Raw genomic sequence first — 21,882 nt, forward strand, 5'->3', positions numbered from 1 at the left:
ACATTATAACTCAACATCTGTATCTACTACGTCATTCATGCTCACCACCAAAAGCCTAGTTTACACCTGTCACTGTGTAATTCACCCCCTTCACTCATTTCACCCTCCCTCCACTGGTCACGAGTGACCTGTTGTCTGCCTCTATGAGTTACTGCTCTTGTTTTTTGTTTTATAATTGGAAGTTCTACAATAATTATGTGAGCTGCCAACTCCTGTCTTCTCTTATAAAGGCATATGGATAATAGATACTAGGCGTTGTTTGTCCCCACACTTTGAAGGAGCTCATTAATTGTGATCGTCTGGATTTAAAGGCAAATGGACATCATGTTTTCGAATGAATGGCTAATTCAAAAAGAAAAGTCTTTAAAAGACTCGTTACAAGTTCATTTTGTTCCTGTTGACTAATGTTTCAATCACATGAAACAGCGTCAGTTCCTGATGGGACAGCATTGACTTCTTAAAGAGTCAATGCTCTGTGGGCTTCACAAAGTAGTGAAACTTATAAATAGAATTCATCGTGCTTGTCCACTCAGTGGAGAAGCACAGGCTGTGTCATGGAGATTAGCCACTAAAGTAGGAATCTCGTATACTAGGCTCTCAGAACTATTATTTTCGAAAAGGTATATGAAATCAGCTAACTCATCTCAAATTCATTATATCATGGGAGTTAAATGGTGAAATATAAGACACACTGTATCAGTGCCATGATTACTTAGACATTTTAGTAAGAAAATAATTCGAGCATTAACTCGTGGGTGGTTGAATTGTTTTTGTTTGGGTAAGAGTTGAGAAAAAGAATAAGATATAAAGGGAATCTAGTGCTTTTTACTTAAAAGCTAAGTATTTAATTTTATTTCTTACTACTGTGTCCAAAGATTATCTTCTTTTATGCCTTCTATTTTTTGTTATTCTGTACCAGTAAGAGCATATTTTTACCATTTTGGCCATCGGTTAAAAAATGTATCTAATCAGCTTGTGCTACTTTTATAACCTTCAAATTTAGGGTAGTCAGGGTTTTTTAAAAAATTTTTAACAGACACGGATTGAATTATAAGTCAAGGGACTATTGTTATTTTGCTTCATTTCTCTGAGGGATACATGGAAAAAATATTCTTTTCAACTGGCCGTATATTTATATACACTATAAAAATCATCTGAAAGGTAAGTTCAGAGCAAGTATTACAGTGTTTCCTCTTTGAAAAAAATGAAGGATTAGAATTTTAACAGTAGAACCGTTTCCAAATTATCTATTCTCATTCTAAAGTTTGAAAAGCAGAAGCATATTAAAGATATTGAGCTTTCTGCTCCTACTAATTTAGAATAGTTGATTTCTGGGTGGGCATATTATTATTGTTATTATTATTAATATCAGAAAAGATAGAGGACTTTTCCTACCCTTTCAACTAACAGATGAAAAAACAGAGAGGGAGGAAGAGAGGGAGAGATGGAGTGGAATGCAACAGTGTAATGTTAGGAGAATCACTCATAGCTTCTGAACCCGAGTCCAGGTTTCTTTCCTTTATTTCTTTTAGGAATGATGTGTGTTTCTTCGAGTATAAAAATGCATTAACATCCTGCTAGGATGTGAGATCTGTAGGTGGAGTCATGTCTGTTCAGAGGATCCAGTTTACTATGGTTATCTGACAGGAAAAAAGAAATAGGAAAGCAGGCCAAGAAAATTGGTGGCTATTACAAATAAGGAAAACACATCAGTGTCCTTAAGGTGTATGTATTTTATGTTTAAGGTCAGAAGCAAGTGAGTTAAACAGAGGCTACATGAGAGATGATAGGCTAATAAATAAAGCAGGGGAAGACGCACACAGTCATGGGCCAGAGAGGACTTTAGTTTTGAAGGCCAGAGAGCCAAGCCTTAGTTGAAAATATGGTTAGACCCCTGAGAGGGGGACATTAATCTGGTAGGCACAGTTTAGAGGTTTCCTTCCCAAATCAACCTCCATTGACTTAGGACCTTAAGGTTAATCCTCTTTGATTTTCTTTCTTGTAATATGTCTAACTAAACCCATTTTACTGCAAAGTATTTTGTAATTAATATCTTTTTATATCATTAATGAACAACTTTTGGTGAAAACACGATGACTCACATGCCTGCAATTAAAGTGTTACTCAGACTGCTTTGGCTTTCTGCAGTTTCTGACGAAGTCTCACATCTGTGTCATCAGCTTTCACTGAAACTTGCACCATCACCATTTTAGAGGTTTACACAACTACACCCACAGGTGACAAGATGCAAATTTTTAAAAATAAACATTCATGTCATATTGTCACATCACTTTGGGATACATTTTAATGAAGCATAAGTAAGGCTGGATCTTTAAAATTATATTATAATATTTTATTGTTCCATGAAGTTTAACAGTATGGAAGAAATTGCTTGTCCTTACTCCCAGTGGGACTCATTTACCAACATTTGGGGAAGGAAAATAGGGTAGTATTTTGCTTGTGTTTATACATATTTGCCTCACAGAGATTAGAAACCTTGGAATTTGATGTTCGAGCATGTAATCTTAACTACCGATGACCAAAATACAGTGCCAACCAAGAATAAAAACGTACTATATCATTCCAGTCAAAAATGTTTTATTAGAGCTGTGACTGACACTCCTACAAATAGTTCTGAAGATGTGGGATTTATGTTAGCAATGGCTAGATTTTAACTTAACATACATGTAAGTGTGTATTCTTGCATTGCGCTACCTATGGGCTTTCTTAGAGTCCACACAAAGTGCAGCTACAGCACATTCATAGAGCTCTGTTTGAAATCTCGTCTGGATTAGATGTCTACCATCCTCTCGGAAGGTAGAGTAGAACCTCATCAATAACAAACCTGATTAACGTCACGTGTCACGTGTAGCTGTGTTCCTCCACAAGTAAAAGCTATAGTCTGACATAAGACTACTTCCTTTTCAGATATTAATAATCTCATGGGAACAACATATGAAAAGAAAGCAGAAAGCCTCAAATTCAGCGACCCTACCAAATGAGAGATTTTCATTTGTTTATATTTTTGTTCTGATTCTTACATTATATCTATCTTTTATACAGAGATACAAACATCACATTAGATATAAATATTTTTTTCCCCCTTGTTCTCTTACATCATACGTACTTCCATACATTATTATTCATGCTATTGTTTTATTTATTTTTTGTAAAGATTTTATTTATTTATTTTCAGGGAGAGGGTAAAGGAGAGGGAATGAGGGGGAGAGAAACATTGATTGGTTGCCTCTCACACGCCCCCAACCAGGGGACTTGGCCTGCAGCCCAGGCATGTGCCCTGACTGGGAATCAAACCACAACCTTTTGGTTTGCAGATCAACACCCAGTCCGTTGAGCCACACCAGTCAGGGTCATGGTTAGTGTTTGAAATGGCTGCATACTATGCTGTACTAAATTATGCTGACACGTCATTTATTATATGAGAGTGCCTACGCTTGTGCCCAAACACCATTTTTAATATAAGCTTTTGCATGCTGTTCTGATAGAGGAAACGTCCTACTAATGGTGGCACATTCCAAGCAATAGCTCATGTGTGTTTTTCTTTTTAAATAGCTTATGGCAAAAATTCATTTTCAGTTTAATGAATATATGTTTGTAAGCTCTGTCATCTGCCCCCTGATTGACAGATGTGTAGGCTGAGGAGTTTAAGTGTTTGGTTTTGCTTTCGGTAGTTTTATATGTGTGTGTGCATATGTGTGTGTTTCTCTCTAGAAGGGGAGGGTAATGTCTTCCGTTGGAATGTGCACTCCACCCTCTTTGATAAGGTCTGTGGTAAGATTTGCGTCACTACCCATGATAGTCATCTTCATAGCATCCAGCTCACAGCTCTTAGCTCCCATACGGCGTGTGGAGGGTGGAGTGTATTGCAGTCATATTCACCCTTCATTTGTGTGTTTGATGTGGCATTTATATTAAGTAGGAGTAATTTTTTTTCTGATTTTTTTTTCTTGTGTCACCAGTGCACCTATTCCATTCTTCCATCGCTGTGCTCCTGTGAACATTTCCTGCTATGCCAAGTTTGCAGAGGCCCTGATCACCTTTGTCAGTGACAATAGTGTCTTACACAGGCTGATTAGTGGAGTAATGACCAGCAAAGAAATTATATTGGGACTTTGCTTGTTATCACTAGGTAATTGTTTTTCTCATTATTAGCTATTGGGTAGAACTGCAGCAGAAGACTGTTTTTCCTTTTAACCAAAATATGGATACAACTGGGGATACTTGTAAAATGTTTCACCTCCCATAGCCAAATAATTGTTTCAGATTGTATATAGTTATGTTTATATATATATCTGAAACTCATTTCTTTTCTTTTCTTTTTTTCTCATTGGAGAAAACTGGTGTGTTCCCAAACTTGGGTTACTAAGTCTATAACACCCTTTAACATTCTAACAAGAGGCTTCTTTTAAACACATCAACACCCCTTTGTTTTTAGTTATGAATCTGATCTTTGGCTTATTTGCTTATAAAAAAGAGGCCACATATTTTCATGTGTATTTCCACCGAAGAACATAGAATTTCTGATTGATTACTTTTGAAATATTTTCCCCCTTGCAATAGTTCATAATATCACTGTATTGCTAGAAAAATTAGGAAATCTCCACTTGCTAGCTGTTGAGTTTCCTTGTCATCGACTAGACAATACAATCAAATAAAACTGTTATTTGCAAGATGTAAACTCCCTATATTATCCTAGAACTGTATGTAGCCATGTCAGAATTTATAAACCCTTTTAGCTGGGAGAAGTAAAGTGGCAGGAAGCGAACAACCATTTCATTATATAAGTAACTTGAGTATTTATGTCTGTTAACAGCAAGCATAGTTGTTGAGGAGATGAGCTCTATGTACGTCTTGTCATTAGAGAGTGTTTTCTTTTTGCTTAGGTAGTACTTAACTCAGTTGAAATAATGCTACCCATATGAAAAGCTATCTCTGTGATATTTGAACTGCTCCTATCTGGTTTTGGTTCCTGTACATTTATTGCAAAAGTGAGTACCTTAATAATGTTACCTAGCTTGACTATTAGCTTAGTTTTACATAAGAATTATTTGGTTTCTGAAATAGTTGAATACTTTACCAAGAAAAAAAATGTAAACCTTAAAAATAATGATACTAATATTGTTAAGGCATTGGAATTCTGTCTTTTTATTAGAATGGTTTCCTTGAGGCTTAAGTTCTTTGTCCATTTGTTTGTGAGATGGGCCTTTAGATAACTAAAGATGAACAAATTATAATTTTAGAAGTAAGTTTCCCCGTAAAAGGGCTAAATTCTCCCACTTTATTTTTGACATTTTTTTACTCAAGATTTTAGCATGTCGGAATTTAGCTGGGGATGGGTAGAAGAGGAAGCTAAGGAACTCACCCCCAGCTTTGCTCCTTCTTGAAGAGCCTCTTCATCAGGACCCTGAACCCCAGCTGAGGAATCTTAGGCTTCATGAGGTGTCAGGATGTTATTCTGTAGGGTCAGACCCTCTCTTGGAATTTCAGAGGAGACACAACCAGAGATAAACTGCCATCTAATTTGTTAACCAACCACCATAGAAACCGGTCCTGAGTTGCATAGATGACTCACGGAGGTTTAGCACCTACCTGAACTGATCTCTGTCTGCGTGTGATAATTTTTCTGGTCACCCACATGACATGTCATTCTCTGCACTTAGTGTGTCGGCACGTGTGTTTGCATGTGAGTTCTGACACCTCCCTGTGGCCAATCCACAACAGTTCTGTGGTGTTTCGAGTCACCGTGTGCATCTGCATGTATTCTTTTCTGTGTTTGTAAACCCACAGTTAGGTGCCTTTGGGTGGCACCAGTACCAAGGTCAAAGTGCAAAACCAGCCAGTTTCCTTTCTTACCTAAATCGGGGTCATGAACTTGTCAGTAGCAACAAATCATTTCCCTAGGAGAAAACAATTGAAAAAGTTTCTCTTTATAATTTCTGGTGTTTTCAAGTAATATTCTACATGTTCTCTATTTATCTTCCCTGCAGTTCTATCCATGATTTTGATGGTGATAATCAGGTATATATCAAGAGTGCTTGTGTGGATCGTAACGATTCTGGTCATACTGGGTTCGCTTGGTAAGCTGCTTATTTCTTTGTTTTTCAGTAATTAAGAATTGAGACTTAACCATTGCTTTTGTCACTGCCTCCATTTGGAAGTACTTTGACTTTTTTTTTTTAATTTCTGCATGTGAATTAATTTTAACTGTAGAAAGAGTGGTGAGTGGATTACATAGATATCAGGTCGCTGTGAGAACACTATATGAAATAAAATGGTAAGGTCATTGACAAGTGGAGGTGTTTTTTCCAGGGGCTAACTTTTCCTTTTCTTCTTCTTCTTCTTTCTTTTTTTGGTCAGTATTAATTTGGGGGGAAGAACCCAAGAGAAAACACAACAACTGAGGCTCTGTTTTGCTTCTGGCTCTTTAATTTTCACTGGATTCCCCCAGTGTTCCCTGTCCTGCAAGTGAAGGAACCTCTTCCTTTTATCTGGCACTGTCTGAAGGCCCAAATCAGCTACTCTGCGGTGTTGAAGTTCTCTCTGGTTGAAAAGTGTTCCTGACAGAATAATTGTGTGTGTGTACTTAAAAATTTGTGTCTCATTTTTCTGTCTGTTGACATTCTGTTTCATCTTCTGTTTTGTTTTACTCTTTTGTAATGAAACTTTCTCGGATTTCTGTGTTTATTATCTATTTATGGGCCCAGCACGCTTCCGCTGCACCACTCTGCTGGTTGTTATTATCTATTTAAAAAATAATAATTTCCTCTTCCCAGTTACAAATGTGGCACCTACTCATGGTATCTAACTACTTCCATGGTAGAAAATAGAAATAGGAAAAGAAAGTAACACTTACATTTTCACATGATACATCTTCTCTTTAGATTGTTTACTTTTGCCTTTTAAAATTTTATAATTATTTTTACCCCCTCCTCTCAGTTCACCATCATTAGCATCTGAAATCCAGACCGTTTCCCTCTCGTGTGTGTTTATTATGTGTGTGTGTGACATATATTTCATTTCATTTTTGGAAGCTATTCAACATTAGTTTTAAAAATAATTTTCTTATACTTTCAAGATTTCAAAATAGAAGCATTTTCCTTGCTCTGAAAGATTTTTTAATAGACTTACAGTTGTTTGGGTTTGTTTACTCATCTTCAATAGGAAAAAAATTGTGTTTAGTACCTGCCAACAGGTGAGGGTATGGGCTTTCCCTTTGACCCCATTTACTCTTCGCTTGAGTGAAGATAGAGGTCAGGTTGACTTGCGTAGAACTTAGCTCAGTTTCTTATCTTCCAGGCATTTATCTTGTCCACCTACATACACACACACACACACACATACACATATCTGCTACTCTGAATCTTCCATGATAATTTCCTTACCATGGCCTGCAAAGCCTTACTGTGTAATCTGGTCCCCAGCTACCTTGTTACCCACATCTCTTGTCTTTGCTTATTGCACAGATGTGGCCTCCTCCTAGGCCCTTTGCCAGGTGTGGTCCTACTTCAGCATCGTAGAATTTACCTCGTGCCTGGGACATTCTTTTCTTAGTTTCACAGATTTCGCTCTCCCTGTTTTTGATTCTCTTGCTCAAATTCATCTCACCAGTGAGGACTTGCTTACCTATTTTATATAAAATCACAATACTTTCTCGATGCCAGCACTTTCTATCCTTCTTACCCCATGATTTCTTATACTTTTTAGGTTTTTATTTTCCCCCTATTTTTTTGTCTCCCCATTACTATGTAAGCTCCATGGGGGTTGAGAGTGGGGACTTGGTTTTATTCACTCTCTATTCGACATGTTGGCTGAATAGTCGAATGAAGGGTTTACCTCTGTCTTCAGTCTAGTTCTCAGAATCTCTGAGCTAGTAAGGGAGATAGAAATTTCCGGCCCTCGCACCCACCACTATCAGAGATTTTCTGTCCTTGTTTTTACCTTCGGTGGGGACTATTTGTTTGACCTTCATTCATTCACAGTATGACTATTTCAGCAACTGCATGACTGTCAGTACTGAGTACTGGGGTGACCGTGAAGAGTACAGCAGAGGCGATCTTTGCTATCCTCGGCTTCGTTGCTGATTTCTTTGACCCTTGCTTGCTCCTTGCAGGCTCCCCAGCTTAAGCCGATGCAGAGGCTCTTTGTGACCAGTACCTCTTGGGGGTATCTGTCTTTGCCAGATATCTCTCAGCTTCAAAGTCAATAACAAATACAGTTGAAGGAAGTTTATCTGATATACTGAAAGATTTGTGAGTGTCTAATGTGGAAGGGGATAGTGGAATAATTGGAGCTCCCTTTAGACTGGCAAAAAAAAAATGTTATAGCTACTCTATTAGTCCCATGGTGATCACAGGAAGGGTCCAGAAAACTGAGGATTTATTACACATTTTGGTGTGCTAATTATTGTAAAAACAACTGTTTTTGTTTCCAGGTGGCACAGGTGTACTGTGGTGGCTATATGCAAAGCAAAGAAAGTCTCCCAAAGAAACAGTTATTCCTGACCAGCTTCAGATAGCTGAAAACAATCTTCGAGCCCTCCTCATCTATGCCATTGCAGCTACAGTGTTCACAGTGAGTATGGGCTCGGCTTTATGCATCTCTTTACAAGGAGATCATTAACAGAAGAGAAACTCACCTCTAGCTATCACTTGCCTAACCTTGACCTCCGTTAGATAAAATCTCCTTCCCACTGAAGGCTTCCTTCATTGATGTAGGTGATGGATGCAGTGTTCTGTTCTGCACTGCCTGCTTTTTTGAGAGGATTTTCACCTGGAATATTTACATTATTATTTACTAGAAGAACGCATTTCTTATTGTCACAACATAATGTAATCACTTTTTACAAAGCAGTTCCCCTTTATTATAAAAAAGTGTGTTAAGAAATAAGTCACCTCATGTCATTTCATTTGCTTGTTTACTAATTACTTCCCAATTCTCCTTTTAAAGTTTTCTTTTCACAGCATTATTTCAAAAGTATAGGCGAGCTTCACTGCCTGGCCACTATACAATAAAATTACTGACTAACATGTGGTTAAATAATCTATACTCTTATCTTTGGCTCGTCTCCTCCTCTTTAACAAGAGAAAAAAGACATTTCTCTCGGCTTCTAGGTATAAACCCAAGTTTTTTATTAAGCATTGAAACAAAAACTAAAATAAAACTATCATAAAATCATTGGCGCCAAAAGATATTTGTTATTGTACAGATTGATGATATATTAATCATCTTTTCAGTGTGATTGTCTATACCAGGTGCCAGGGCAGGAGGGTGAGGGCTGGTGGACAGAGGGTGAATCTGGTGTGGACCCTAGTCTTAGGGAGCTCTTGGTTCAGTATGGGGAATGAGGTACAAATTCCTCAGTGCTTTTGTGGTGATGGCTTGTGGTCCTCTCCCCTATTTTTCAAAGTGACAAGCAGGAACTATTCAAATAAAGTGTCACATCCTGGCTGACAAACAACACATTTTGATTTATAATGAGTACGGAAAGGAAAAGTAGAATTCTAGGATTCAATAATAAATTGAGAAATCCTGTTATTTAGCTTTGAAGGGCATTTCCAATATGCAATTGCAAATGGTAAGTGTTGCGAGGGAGACACAGACTGATGAAGTATTATTGGGACTCAGAATGAAACTCAAGTTTTCGAGTGAAGGGCTTACAGTAAAAATTCCCACCGTTGCTGGGTTTTGGTTTTCACTGTTTTCAACAGTGACGGAAACCTTTCCCGCCGCTCTCTCCACACAGGTGATCCTGTTCCTGATAATGTTGTTCATGCGCAAACGTGTCGCTCTCACCATCGCCCTGTTCCACGTGGCTGGCAAAGTCTTCATTCACCTGCCGTTGCTGGTCTTCCAGCCCTTTTGGACTTTCTTCGCCCTTGTCCTGTTTTGGGTGTACTGGATCATGACCCTTCTTTTCCTTGGCACCGCTGGTAAGAGGACCTGTTGCTTCTTTCTGTTAGTGTTGAATCTTTTTCACATTCAAACATTTAAAACATCGAAGAGATGTAATTCTTCGGACATTTGACTAAGGTCTAATAGCCATCAGTACCACCAGCGGTCATGGGTCGTCAGTAACCCACTTTCTAACCACGGTTTGTAGGTCATCCCAGCAGAGTGGGCAGAAACCAGGTAAGGCCTGGCGTTCCATCCTGGTCATGGATTCGAAGTGAACTCCTGTGCTCACTCAGACACTGGGATCCATGCTAAGTTGAACGAATGAACACAGTGCCTTTTCACAGTTGCCCCAAATCCCAGTTATAGCCAAGACCAACTTGTTTCCATGAGATTTTCTAGTTTGGGAATGACCTGAACCCAGTGATGTTTCAGTTCACGGACTCTGGGATTTGCTTGTAGCCTTACTTAATATGAAAGGTTATACCTAAATGGAATTAAATGTGAGGCGTAACACGAGGTTAGTAAACTTATGTGTAGTTTCTCTGGCCATTCAGCACACATTCACCAATTGAATAGAATATGAATTTCTATACTTTGTTAATAATTAGGTCTGTAATTATTAGATAAGTAATGGCTCTGAAAAAAATTTAAAGTATTTGAAAATACATGCCTAATGTGGTAAGAACTATATTGAATAGAACAAAATTTAAAAGCTATATATCAAACAAAATGCTGAATTATATGCTATTTGGCTTCACAACTTTTCGAGGGATAATTAATTTTGTCCCTTAATGAAATAGCACTGTGATCCTAAGTTTGCAGGTTGGGAGTAGGGACCTACGGTTGGAAATTGAATTAATCTCTTCAACTTAATAGCCATGTTTTCGGTTTACACTTTATATGATTCTTCTTTCCTTCCTTGATGTTTCCTAGGCAGCACTGTGAAGAATGAGCAGGGCTTTGTGGAGTTCCGGCTCTCAGGACCTCTGCAGTACATGTGGTGGTACCACGTGGTGGGCCTGATTTGGATCAGCGAGTTCATTCTGGCTTGCCAGCAGATGACGGTGGCGGGAGCCGTGGTGACGTACTATTTTACTAGGTGAGAGTTTCTGCTTGTCAGAGAACCCAAGGTCATCTAAGTGATTGTGCCTGAAAGGAATGGCCCCAAGCCTTGTAAAAAATGTCATTTCTTTAAGAAGTAATTGGAAGGGAATTAAAAAAATGTGATAGTTGCTGATTCTGGGAGGTGGGAAAATGAGAAGTTGTCATTTTATTCTTTACACTTTTCTAAAACTTTCTCAGAAATGCATCAGAACAACAGACCATCGTGTAACAAATTATATTCAGCAGAAGAATAAATCTTGCAGTAGTGCCTTATGTACATTTCTTTATACAAAAGTTTATCAAAGGAAAACAAGCCTTCTTAATTTGTTTGGATCGGAACAGTTGTATGCCTGCCTCTCCTGACTTCGGAGCTGCGTATAAGTTGTCAGCCTCACCATTTTCTGTGGTTATGAGGTGCCGGTTCAGACTGAACATTTTTTTAAGTTCCATTTCCTTTTTTTAATTGTATTTTTCCATTACCATTTATCCCCCTTAAGTATTTACTAATAAGGACTTCCAAAGCACACTTTCATTTAACTTAAAATATTAGAACATAGGAACCCCAGGAAACTACTGTAGAGAAATAAAACATTACTTTTTTCTGGCACCTCTCTGGTATCTACATTAGTTATGCCATATTACTTTCCCATTTTGTCATAAAGCTAGAGTAAGAAAAATGAACCAGTTCTTTATCCCATGGGACTCTAAACCATTCCTGTGTTTCCATCCCGGTCTAGCCTCTGTGTTGATTGTCTTTTTGGTCATCTTTAAAATAGGGATAAAAGGAATTTGCCATTTACACCTATTTTGGCATCAGTGAATCGCCTTATTCGTTATCACCTTGGTACTGTGGCCAAAGGATCTTTCATCATCACCTTAGTCAAAATTCCACGGATGATCCTTATGTACATTCACAGTCAGCTGAAAGGAAAGGTAAGGGGGAAAATAGCTTCCTGGACTTTCTGTGGACACATGCCAGGCATCACTTCTGCACATAGCACATGACGTCACGTCCAAAGCTGTGAATGTGTTCTTCAGTCCCTGCAAAGAGGAACCCGGCCCTACCTCCCTTGTACCCAACTCCTGCACTCGTAAGCTCTAGCAAAATCCATCTCGTCACTGGTTTCCAAAAGTGTCCTGTGCTTCTCTTCCTGTGTCAAGTCACACACCTTCCTCCTGAGAACCTCTTCCCCGTCCTTGACTGCAGAAATAACATGCATTTCAAGATAGCATCACTCAAATGCCACCCCTTCCAAGAAATCCTCCCCGATTCCTCCCAGGGAGGAGTGGTGTCCCTCTCTGTTCTCCACTCTCATAGCACCAGTATCTGTCATATTCTGATTCTAACCTTTTTTATGGTCAGTAGCATTTTTCCCCTCCTTCTAGGTTGTAAAGTCTTTGCTGGTCTTCTATACCTCACTATATCTTATATGCAACTGGTACTGAACAAGTGTTCAGCTGATTAAAAATAGTTCAGCCATTACATTTTAAGGGAAATGGGGGTGGGTATGGAGGCTCTGAAGCATAGGTTAGGACTTTTAAACTTTTTGTTTTTCTAACTTTTGGAGTATTCTTTACGATGGTTTAATTCTTTGGTTTCTAAAATTTGCTTCAACTGTCCCTCCTCTCCAGGAAAATGCCTGTGCTCGGTGTGTGCTGAAGTCCTGCATTTGTTGCCTTTGGTGTCTCGAAAAGTGCCTAAATTATTTAAATCAGGTAAACTATTTTAAAAATAAATCTAACATTCATTTCCAACGCAGTGTTGGTCATTTCTTCTTCCAAGATAAAATGATTGAGCTTAACTGAAAGGTGCCATGTGTTCTCATAGTGTCGTACACTGTGCCTTCCTTGACCGGGTATCTCTATTTCAGTCATGTCCTTATTTTTCAAAGTCACAGACGTTCTTACCAAAGCTCATCATTACCTCATCCTGATGCATTAATTAATAGCATTAGGGTTTATCTCTCGGGAAAGACATTTGTCTCTTATGACTTAGTTTCTATTCTTTCCTCTTTGATTTATCTTAAGAGTTTGTTTACTCTAGGCATAGTCCTTTAATTCTTTAAATAAATAAATAAATAAAACTCTGAGTGAGCCAGAACAAACAGGTCTTTAAGCCATGCAATGTCAGTTGCCCGGGGCCACCAGTTAGTTGCCTCTGCTTTAAAGAATTGAGACGATAATAGTGAAGAAGAAAGAGCGCTGATACGGAGGCAGAGTAGGTCAGAGTCATTTTGCCGAACAATGTGATGTCTTCATCCCAAACCACACTCCAGTGCCACACTGCATGGGAGATGCAGCTGGCTTCAAGAAAGCTTTAGATTTTTGGAACCAGCCATTTTATTACAGTATTTTCAGCATAAGTGTTAGAGTTTTGCAAATAAAGAGTGAACTGAGAGCTGCTCTTTGTTTCTGTAGGTGTTTATCTAATGTGACATGAAGGTGATTTTTTACATCTATTCTAACAGGCAGAATTCACTTTCGGCGGAGAGATTGTTTCAATCAGAATCTGTTTCTCTTAGGCATTGGATTACTTAGGCCTTGGTGTGCTGTTTGAAGATAGTACATTTAACCCTGGAGGGTATCTGCTCTCTGGCTGATAAGCTCTTAAGATTATAAAGCCTTTCACTATATAGTATTGAGTGGGAGTTGGAGAGAATATTTTTATATTTTTTGAGCACCAGTAACTGATACTATACTAAACACACACACACACACACACACACACACACGTAATATGTAATATGTAAAACAGAAACATTTATTGAAGAAGGTGTAAGATACAACAAACATTGTACATAGGGGGATGATACCTCAGTTCCTTTCAAAGTAGGTACCTTGGGACCTCACATAGTTCTTCCAGTCACCATCAGCTGCCCCAGCATATTTTCCTGAATCTCACTGATGGCCTGAAATCTTTTCCCTTTCAAAAGTGATTTTAGTTTGGGAAAAAGCCAGAAGTCGCCGGGCGACTTTGGAAAAAGCCCCAAATCTGAGCGGTAGTGGGGCCGAGTCCCGCAGTGATTTGATGTTTCAGCAAAATGCTCTGCGTGAGACGTGATCCATGAGTTGTTGTGGTGAAGCTGCCAATCACTAGTTGCTGTAGCATGGCCTTCTGAATCATCCAAATAGTTTCTGTGGACCAAGGTTCAAGCTTAATGCAAAATTTGATGCAGATTTGTTGCTCTACTCACTCAGTCATTTTGAATATGATGGCCACACAGTAAACATGCTCACTCGACAGCATCTACCACCCCCACTGACTAGTACAATGAAGTTGTCATTGTTCTCACATGCGCATTCCCATCCACTCGCTGGCTGCCAGGTTACATCTGTGTCGCACAAACGGTTCTTGTTATGTTAACAATGGCTGGCAGGACTTTTTCTGGACAGACTATATATGTAGATAGATAGATAGATATAGATATAGCTACATAGTCTCTTTCTACAACTCTGTGAGGAAGGCTCATTCCCTGTTTTATAGATGAAAAATTGAGACTGGTACCTCATGACAGATCACAGAACCTAGAATGGAGGAAATTTTCCATCTTAGTTTGCCCAGCTCTTGCCATGACATCATGCTGCTTCTTGTATAAATATATACACATTCCGTGCAACACTAAATTAAATTATAGTTTATTATAGAAAATATATAAACACCTCAAATTTTCATGTGTTGTGCTGCAGACTAAGACAAGTGATGGTTTTAAAGACAATCCCATTTAAATTATGATTTGCAACAGAATTCTGTTGAACCCCTACCAAGTTGAAAAATCACAACCAAACTGAATGAAATCTATGGTATAAGTCTGACTTTGTGCCCCCTCCATCCCGCACTCAAAATAAGAAAGGGGTGATTCAAATGGCCTTTTCCCTTATTTAATTTAGAATGTTCCACACATATCCTATGTCCCCTTTTCTACCATTACTATCTAGCTTGCCCTTATTGAGCTGTTATGTAAGATTTTAAACTTGAAGAGAACTTCTAGGTCCTTAAGCGGAGAAAGGCAAGGAGGTGTGGAACTGGGGGGGGCTGTGCTCTGGGACAGGGGGCCAAGCAGACCTGAGCCACCTGCGTGGCACCCTCTGTCCCAGCACATTTTTTCCACGTGTCCACTACTTTCCCACTATATCCCGTCACACTAAGATGCTACCAGAGACCACCTGTGCTAATAGGCGTCCTCTGAAAGCGATTCCTGGATGGTGTTCAGCTTTTCTCTTGCTCTGAGAGTTCATTACTTTCAAGCCTGTGTCCTGCGTGAGCAGATGTTGGGCACCAGCCAAATGTGAGTCAGTGGTGCCTCTGTGTGTGCTTAGCTCTGGATCAGGAAGGCTGTCTGTCTGAGAAGAAGGTGGACGGGCTCTAAAAATCTCAACTAAATAGTCTGAAGAAAGCCCAGAGAGCGGTTCCTGTGGGAAGCTACAAAGGACTCGGAATTTCTTAAGAATCTTAGCGTGAATCCTTTTAGACTAAGGAGGTGCGGAAGCAGGGAGAAATGTTATTGACTTGCTGTGACCTAGAGCACATTTTCCTTTCTGAAGAGGTCAGCGTGACCTTTGTGTATCACATGCAGCTCATCCAACTGCCCTGGGAGTGGGAGAAAGCTTGAGAAATAGCCGCTTGGTGTTTTCCGTCAGGTTGAGTACAAAGAAGGGGCACCGACCTGTAGGAGCATTGCCAGAGAAGGCCAACTTTCTATGAGCCCGGCCTAGCCTGGAACTGAGGAGTGAAGACAAAAATCATTCCTTCCTCTTTCCGTGTCCACAGATAAATGGGCTTCTGCTGTAAGAGGAAATGGGGTGGGTGGGCGGGCTTCGGAGGGAAGGAGGAAGCAGCAGAGGAGCAATGAGGGGATGGTTCTCAAACAAACCGATGCTTCTGAAGCTTAAGGAGGACGCCAAAAAGCTTTTGCAGTTCATTTCAGAAATGCCGGGCCCGTGCCGGGAGTCAGCGAGTCTGAGGACAACAGGAGAGATCGGAGGTGTGGGGGTCCTCTCTTCTGTCTCCTCTTTCAAGGAAAGTCAAGTTCAAACTGCAGAGGGTAGAACAGCATGATTAAGAGAGAGTGGTCTGTCCTTGTTGAGGAGATGGGATTTAAGGCTACGTAGTTGATTTAAATGGGTCGTTCCGTATCCTTGATACTACACATTATAATGCTTTTTATACTTCAGGAAGCATCTCATTTATATACATGTATAAATTATATAAAATATGATAAGGCATTTTTCTCTGAAAACCTGTTGTTAAATGCAGTTGGTCCTCTGCGTCCGTGTGTCCCATATCCACAGGTTTCACATCTGCATACTTAGCCACTTTGGATGGGAAATGCTCTTGGTGGTGGCATGGGGGGGCGTTATGTTGCCTGTGTGTACTGTGTCGTTAGGCCTATGGTGGCTGCATCTGTACGTAGCATGTACTGACTTTTTCTGTCATTATTTCCTAATAAAACAGTGTAACAACTATTTACGTAGCATGTACGCTATATTAGGTACTATAAGTAATCTAGAAATGATTTAGGTATACAGGAGGATGTGCATATGTTACATGCAAGTACTATGCCATTTTATGAGAGGGTTGTAAGTGTCGTCGGATTCTGCTGTCTTGGGGCATCGGGAACCGAACTCCTGCAAATACCGAAGGACCGCAGAAACTGGTTCATTAGTCTCGTGATCACGTCTTAGAATAGGGAAAGAAATGTTTTCGGCTTTGTGGACCACATAATCTCTCACAGTTCTGCCATTGTGGCATGAAAATAGCCATGTACGATAGGTAAACAAATGAGCATGGCTGTGTTTCAATAAAAGTTTATTTGCAAAGTAGGCAGCAGGCAAGATTTCACCCACAGGCAATAGTTAGAGGATCCCTGCTTTCTAATAAATTGCTAAGTGGGGTTTTTTTTTTGTTTTTGTTTTTTTTTTTAGTGAGTACAGAAGGAACTGGTGAGAACTGGGAACTGGTTTTGATTTTGGAGAAGAGTTCAGACGAGGGCAGTTTTCCATGGTTTTTCAGCAGAGTTACTATTACATGGGATCAAAAGTATGGTTTATTTTGATGTCATTGAGGCATTTTGCAGAATGTTTCAAAAGGAGCCTTGTGAAGAACGAAGACATGTGGGCCACTGCAGTGAGGCAGTTAACTCTTTGGTGCCTGCTCTCTTCTAACTGATAAGAATCACTGAGGTAACAGTAGAAGGGGCCACTTGACAAATGAACACCAGGGAAAACTGAACAGCACGACGTCTTTAAAACACTGCATATACCAGCTTTGGAGATAAAAGGCTGGCAAACATAATATAGTGATATATTCTGGTAATAAATCACCCCAGTTGGTGTGATGGAATTTCATACATTAAAATCCTAACTGTGTTTCCCAAAGAGCATCGTAATTTTCTGCCCCTTTATTGCTGAAAGAGTTTATGAACCCTAAGTAGTAATCTGCTCAGGACAGTACTCTTTTCCTTGGCCCCGGAATGCTCTGCATTTTTAATCAGCGAATTTAATCACATAAGGGCAAATTAAATTTTTGATAAGTCAAGTCTCATCTCCATACCAGGTTCCTAATAACTAATAAGCATTCAGTTGGAACATTCATAAATTAAAGATTTATGCCCCAAGATACCAAAATCTCTGTCTAGCTCAGGGCTTTTAAAGTTTTGTGGACAACACAGTGTAAAGTCAGCCCTCATGTCTAGCGGTTTTCTGGCAAACTGAACATTTTGGACATACCAATAATTAAGTCAGCACTAAACCAAAAATTCCTCAGGACCAAAAGTTGTAGTCACAACATCCATATACCTTCCTGAGACTCAGGCACATATGACTTTATAGTACTTATTCACATTTTCCGGAAAATGCCAATTATATTCTAAAATGTAATATAAAAGAGAAGGGGGGAATCAGTCTGTGATTAGTGGGTCAGAGACAACACAGGGCAGCAAGAAGCAGGTGTAATCGAATAAAAGTGGGTCATCTGGGACTCGGCACTACAAGGGACAGAAAGCCAGCTCAATCTGACCTAAAAAGAGAGAGAGAGAGAGAGAGAGAGAGAGAGACGGGGAAGGGAGAAGGAGAAGGGAGAGATCCCTAGCAATGTGTTAGTCACTGGAACTGAAAAGTCCAGAAATCTGGCTAGTTCCTAATGATGCAAAATGTCGTCAGCAAGTGCAAGTACCTGGTTTCTCTCGGGTGTTAGCCTCACTCTCGGTTTCACACTGTGACCTCCAGCACCTCCGGGATCTGCCCATTATGTTGGCAAAACATCCTTGGCAATTCAAACCCTCACAGCTCACAGCTCGTTACCCAGGAAAATGAGAGAGCCGCTCTGTCAGGAGCACCGATGGATGAGAAAAAAACCTTCTTTTCCCAGAAGGCCCAGGGCATGCCGTTCCTGAACCTGACTTGCTCACCCCCACAGCTGAAGGTGGCATCGACTCCACTCAGTCTCTGAAGAATGGGGGAAGGGCTCTTTTCTCAGATAACAACTCAGGTCCTGCTCTCAGGATGGAGGGTGTGAAATAATTGGGCAGCAAACAGCTATCTACTAGCTGTGGAAAGTGACAGCATAGGAGAGAGTGCCAAGGAGGAGATGGTGGGTGGTCCAGATGAAACAGTGCAGCAGTCTGACGCCGTTACATGTTTGTGTAGCTTTTAGAGCACCGCTGAAATGGTGATAATGCATCCCTGATACTCACAGGGATGCACCTAAGACATCTAGGGAAGGCTCAGTTATGTTTGATGGTACTAAGACAGGGAAGAAGTTAATGGATGTTGGAAAGGTTAGTATGCATTTTAATAAATATCAGTGTTTTTAAAGGATAAAAACTAAGCCAACTGAAAAGTTCATTTTACCACATCAGGTAATTTTTTAAATAGCTCATATTTTCTTATGCTTCATATTAATCGATACCTCACCAAAGCCATGGGTTTGTGGAATATTTTTTATAAGCCATGCTTGATTATGCTTGGTTTATCTCTTAACAACGTGAGATTGTGTTTATTGATGACAATATCATTTTCTCTTTTGTCCAGAACGCATACACAGCCACAGCTATCAACAGCACCAACTTCTGCACCTCTGCGAAGGATGCCTTTGTCATTCTCGTGGAGAATGCTTTGCGAGTGGCCGCCATCAACACAGTGGGAGATTTCATGTTATTCCTAGGCAAGGTAAGACCAAGTATATTATCTTGTGGTATACAGGAAATTTTTGCATATATATATATATATATAGAGAGAGAGAGAGATAGATAATTTAATTTCAAAAATATCTACCCATCAAAAAACTAGAAGTATTGTAACTTAATATATAGCAAGCACTTACAAAGCCCTTAATATGTGTGAAGCACTTTTCCAAGCACTTTACGTGTATTGTGCTCATGTAATCCTCACAACAAATTTGTAAAGGAAGATCTGTTGTTATCGTCATTATACAGGTGAGGAAACTGAGGCATGGGGTGGTTAAGTGTAACTTGCCTGTATTTCTGCTTCCATATTTCGAACTATAAAGAACTAAGTAACCGCCTGGGTAAGTGGTTAGGGGTACTGCGTCTGCAGCTTGACGATGTGGATTTAGATCCCACCAGTGGATTTAGATCCCACTGACTAGCTGTGTGACCCAAAGCAGGGTGCATAACACCTCTGTGCTTCAGTTTGCTTCTTTATAAATTTGAGGTATTAGTGATACCAAACCCTTACAGTTGTGAAGATTGAACTAATTAGTACATGTAGTATACCTAAGACATTGCTTGTTATATTATAAGTTCTCAATGAATGGTAGCTGTTGTCATTACTATATATAAACCACTTTAAAATAGAGTTATTGGGGAGTGAGACTTCAATGTCCTTAAAAGTGTTGGAGAAGAGGTAATTTATTCTATACTGCTCTTAAAATCTGTAAAATAATAAACAACATTATAATTGGATTTTATTGTATCCATCCGTATTTCAAACCATAAAATACTCAGAAAATTTGAAAGAAAAAACCAGCACCTCTGTAACCTAATCACTTATTGGTGTCGTATGTTCCCACCCAGTGTCTTGTCATAGGCTTACATTTCTATGGTATAATAATCATAGCATACATACCTGTTTCTTCTTCCCTTTTTACTTCATATTATATCATGCATTTTTCATATTGCTTTGATAATCTTCATAATTACTCATTGTCATGGTCAGTATTTCATCAGATGCTATTTTTAATATATTTTATTGATTATGCTACAACAGGTGTCACAGTTCTTCCCCCTTTGTCCTCCTCCGCCTGGTACCCCCCATTCCCTCCAACAATCCCCCACTTAGTTCATGTCCCTGGAACATGCATATAAGTTCTTTGGCTTCTCTATTTCCTATGCTGTTTTTAACATCCCACCGTCTATTTTGTTCCTACCAATTTGTACTTCGTAATCCCTGCACTTTTCCCCCCATTCTCCCCCTTTCTTTTCCCAACTGACAACCCTTCAAATGATCTCCATATCTGAGATTCTGCTTCTGTTCTGCTTGTTTTCTTAGTTTGTTTTTTAGATTCAATTGTTGATAGATATGTATCTGTTGCCATTTAATTGTTTATAGTTTTGATCTTCTTTTTCTTAAATAAGTCCCTCTAACATTTCATATAACAATGGCTTGTGACGATAAACTCCTTTAGCTTTACCTTGTCTGGGAAACACTTTATCTGCCCTTTGATTCTAAATAATAGCTTTACTGGATAGAGTAATCTAGGTTGTAGGTCCCAGCTTTTCATCACTTTGAATGCTTCTTACCATTCCCTTCTAGCCTACAAAGTTTCTTTTGAGAAATCAGCTGACAATCTTATGGGAACTCCTTTGTAGGTAACTGTTTCTCTCTCTTGCTTTTAAGATTCTCTCTTTATCTTTCACTTCTGGCATTTTAATTATGATGTGTCTTGGTGTGTGGTCCTCTTTGGGTCCATCTTGTTTGGAACTCTCTGTGCTTCCTGGACTTGTACATCTATTTCCTTTACCAAATTAGGAAAGTTTTCTTTCATAATTTTTTCTAGTAAGATTTCAATTTCTTGCTCTTTATCTTTCCCTTCTGGCACACCTATGATTCAGATGTTGGTACTTTTGAAGATGCCCCAGAGGCATCTTAGCCTATTTTCATTTCTTTGGATTCTTTTTTTTATTGCTGTTCTGATTCGATGTTTTTTCCTTTCTTATGTTCCAAATCATTGGTTCTCAGGGGATTCTCAGCTTCATCCCCTCCACTGTTGGTTCTCTGTAAATTTTTCTTTGTTTCACTTACTGTAACCTTCATTTCTGACTGGATCTTTTTTATGCTGCTGAGGTCCTCACTAAGTTCCTTGAGCAACCTTATAACCAGTGTTTTGAACTTTGCATCTGATAGATTGCTTATCTCCATTTTGTTTAGTTCTTTTTCTGGAATTTTAATCTGTTTTTTCATTTGGGCCATATTTCTTTGTCTCCTCATTTTGGCAGCCTCCCTGTGTTTGTTTCTGCCTATTAGGTAGATCTGCTTTGACTCCCTGTCTTAGTAGTGTGGCCTAATGTAGGAAAGTGTACCAGTAAGTTGGATGCAGAGGAACCTTAGGTAATCACCAGGGCAGAAGCAACCTAAGTTGCTGCTCTGTGGCTCTCTGTAGGGGTGGGCTCATGGAGGGGACAATGCCACTGCCTGGAGTCTGGGAGGAAGCTGTCTCCTTGCATTTGCCCTGGTGCCAGTCACTTTAGTGTCTCCCTGTATGCCACTGGTGCCCTTTCAGCTGTTTCCCTGATGCTGAGTCCCAGCGGGTGAGTCTGTATAAGTCATAAGTCCATTGCAGGCCCATTTAGAGGCGACTTCTGAGAATCCTGCAGTTTCTTCCACAACCCCAACCCCCACTGGTCT

The 21,882-nt window shown here is 39.6% G+C and overlaps 1 protein-coding gene across 4 annotated transcripts in view; it reads left to right on the plus strand.

Annotated features, from left to right (window-relative positions):
* The window catches only part of SLC44A1 (solute carrier family 44 member 1), a 173,861-nt gene that overhangs the window by 101,793 nt on the left and 50,186 nt on the right, over window positions 1-21,882 (plus strand). For all 4 annotated transcript variants that reach the window (XM_037035966.1, XM_037035968.1, XM_037035967.1 and 1 more), the window contains 8 exons: window positions 3,981-4,150; window positions 6,009-6,098; window positions 8,453-8,592; window positions 9,764-9,950; window positions 10,849-11,014; window positions 11,796-11,952; window positions 12,652-12,735; window positions 19,048-19,185. In XM_037035966.1, coding sequence (XP_036891861.1) covers window positions 3,981-4,150; window positions 6,009-6,098; window positions 8,453-8,592; window positions 9,764-9,950; window positions 10,849-11,014; window positions 11,796-11,952; window positions 12,652-12,735; window positions 19,048-19,185 — 1,132 coding nt within the window. The remainder of the gene's footprint in view (window positions 1-3,980; window positions 4,151-6,008; window positions 6,099-8,452; window positions 8,593-9,763; window positions 9,951-10,848; window positions 11,015-11,795; window positions 11,953-12,651; window positions 12,736-19,047; window positions 19,186-21,882) is intronic.

The sequence above is a fragment of the Sturnira hondurensis genome, unplaced genomic scaffold (assembly GCF_014824575.4).
Source record: "Sturnira hondurensis isolate 20B ecotype Veracruz unplaced genomic scaffold, ASM1482457v3 Scaffold0022566, whole genome shotgun sequence".
NCBI lineage: Eukaryota > Metazoa > Chordata > Mammalia > Chiroptera > Phyllostomidae > Sturnira > Sturnira hondurensis.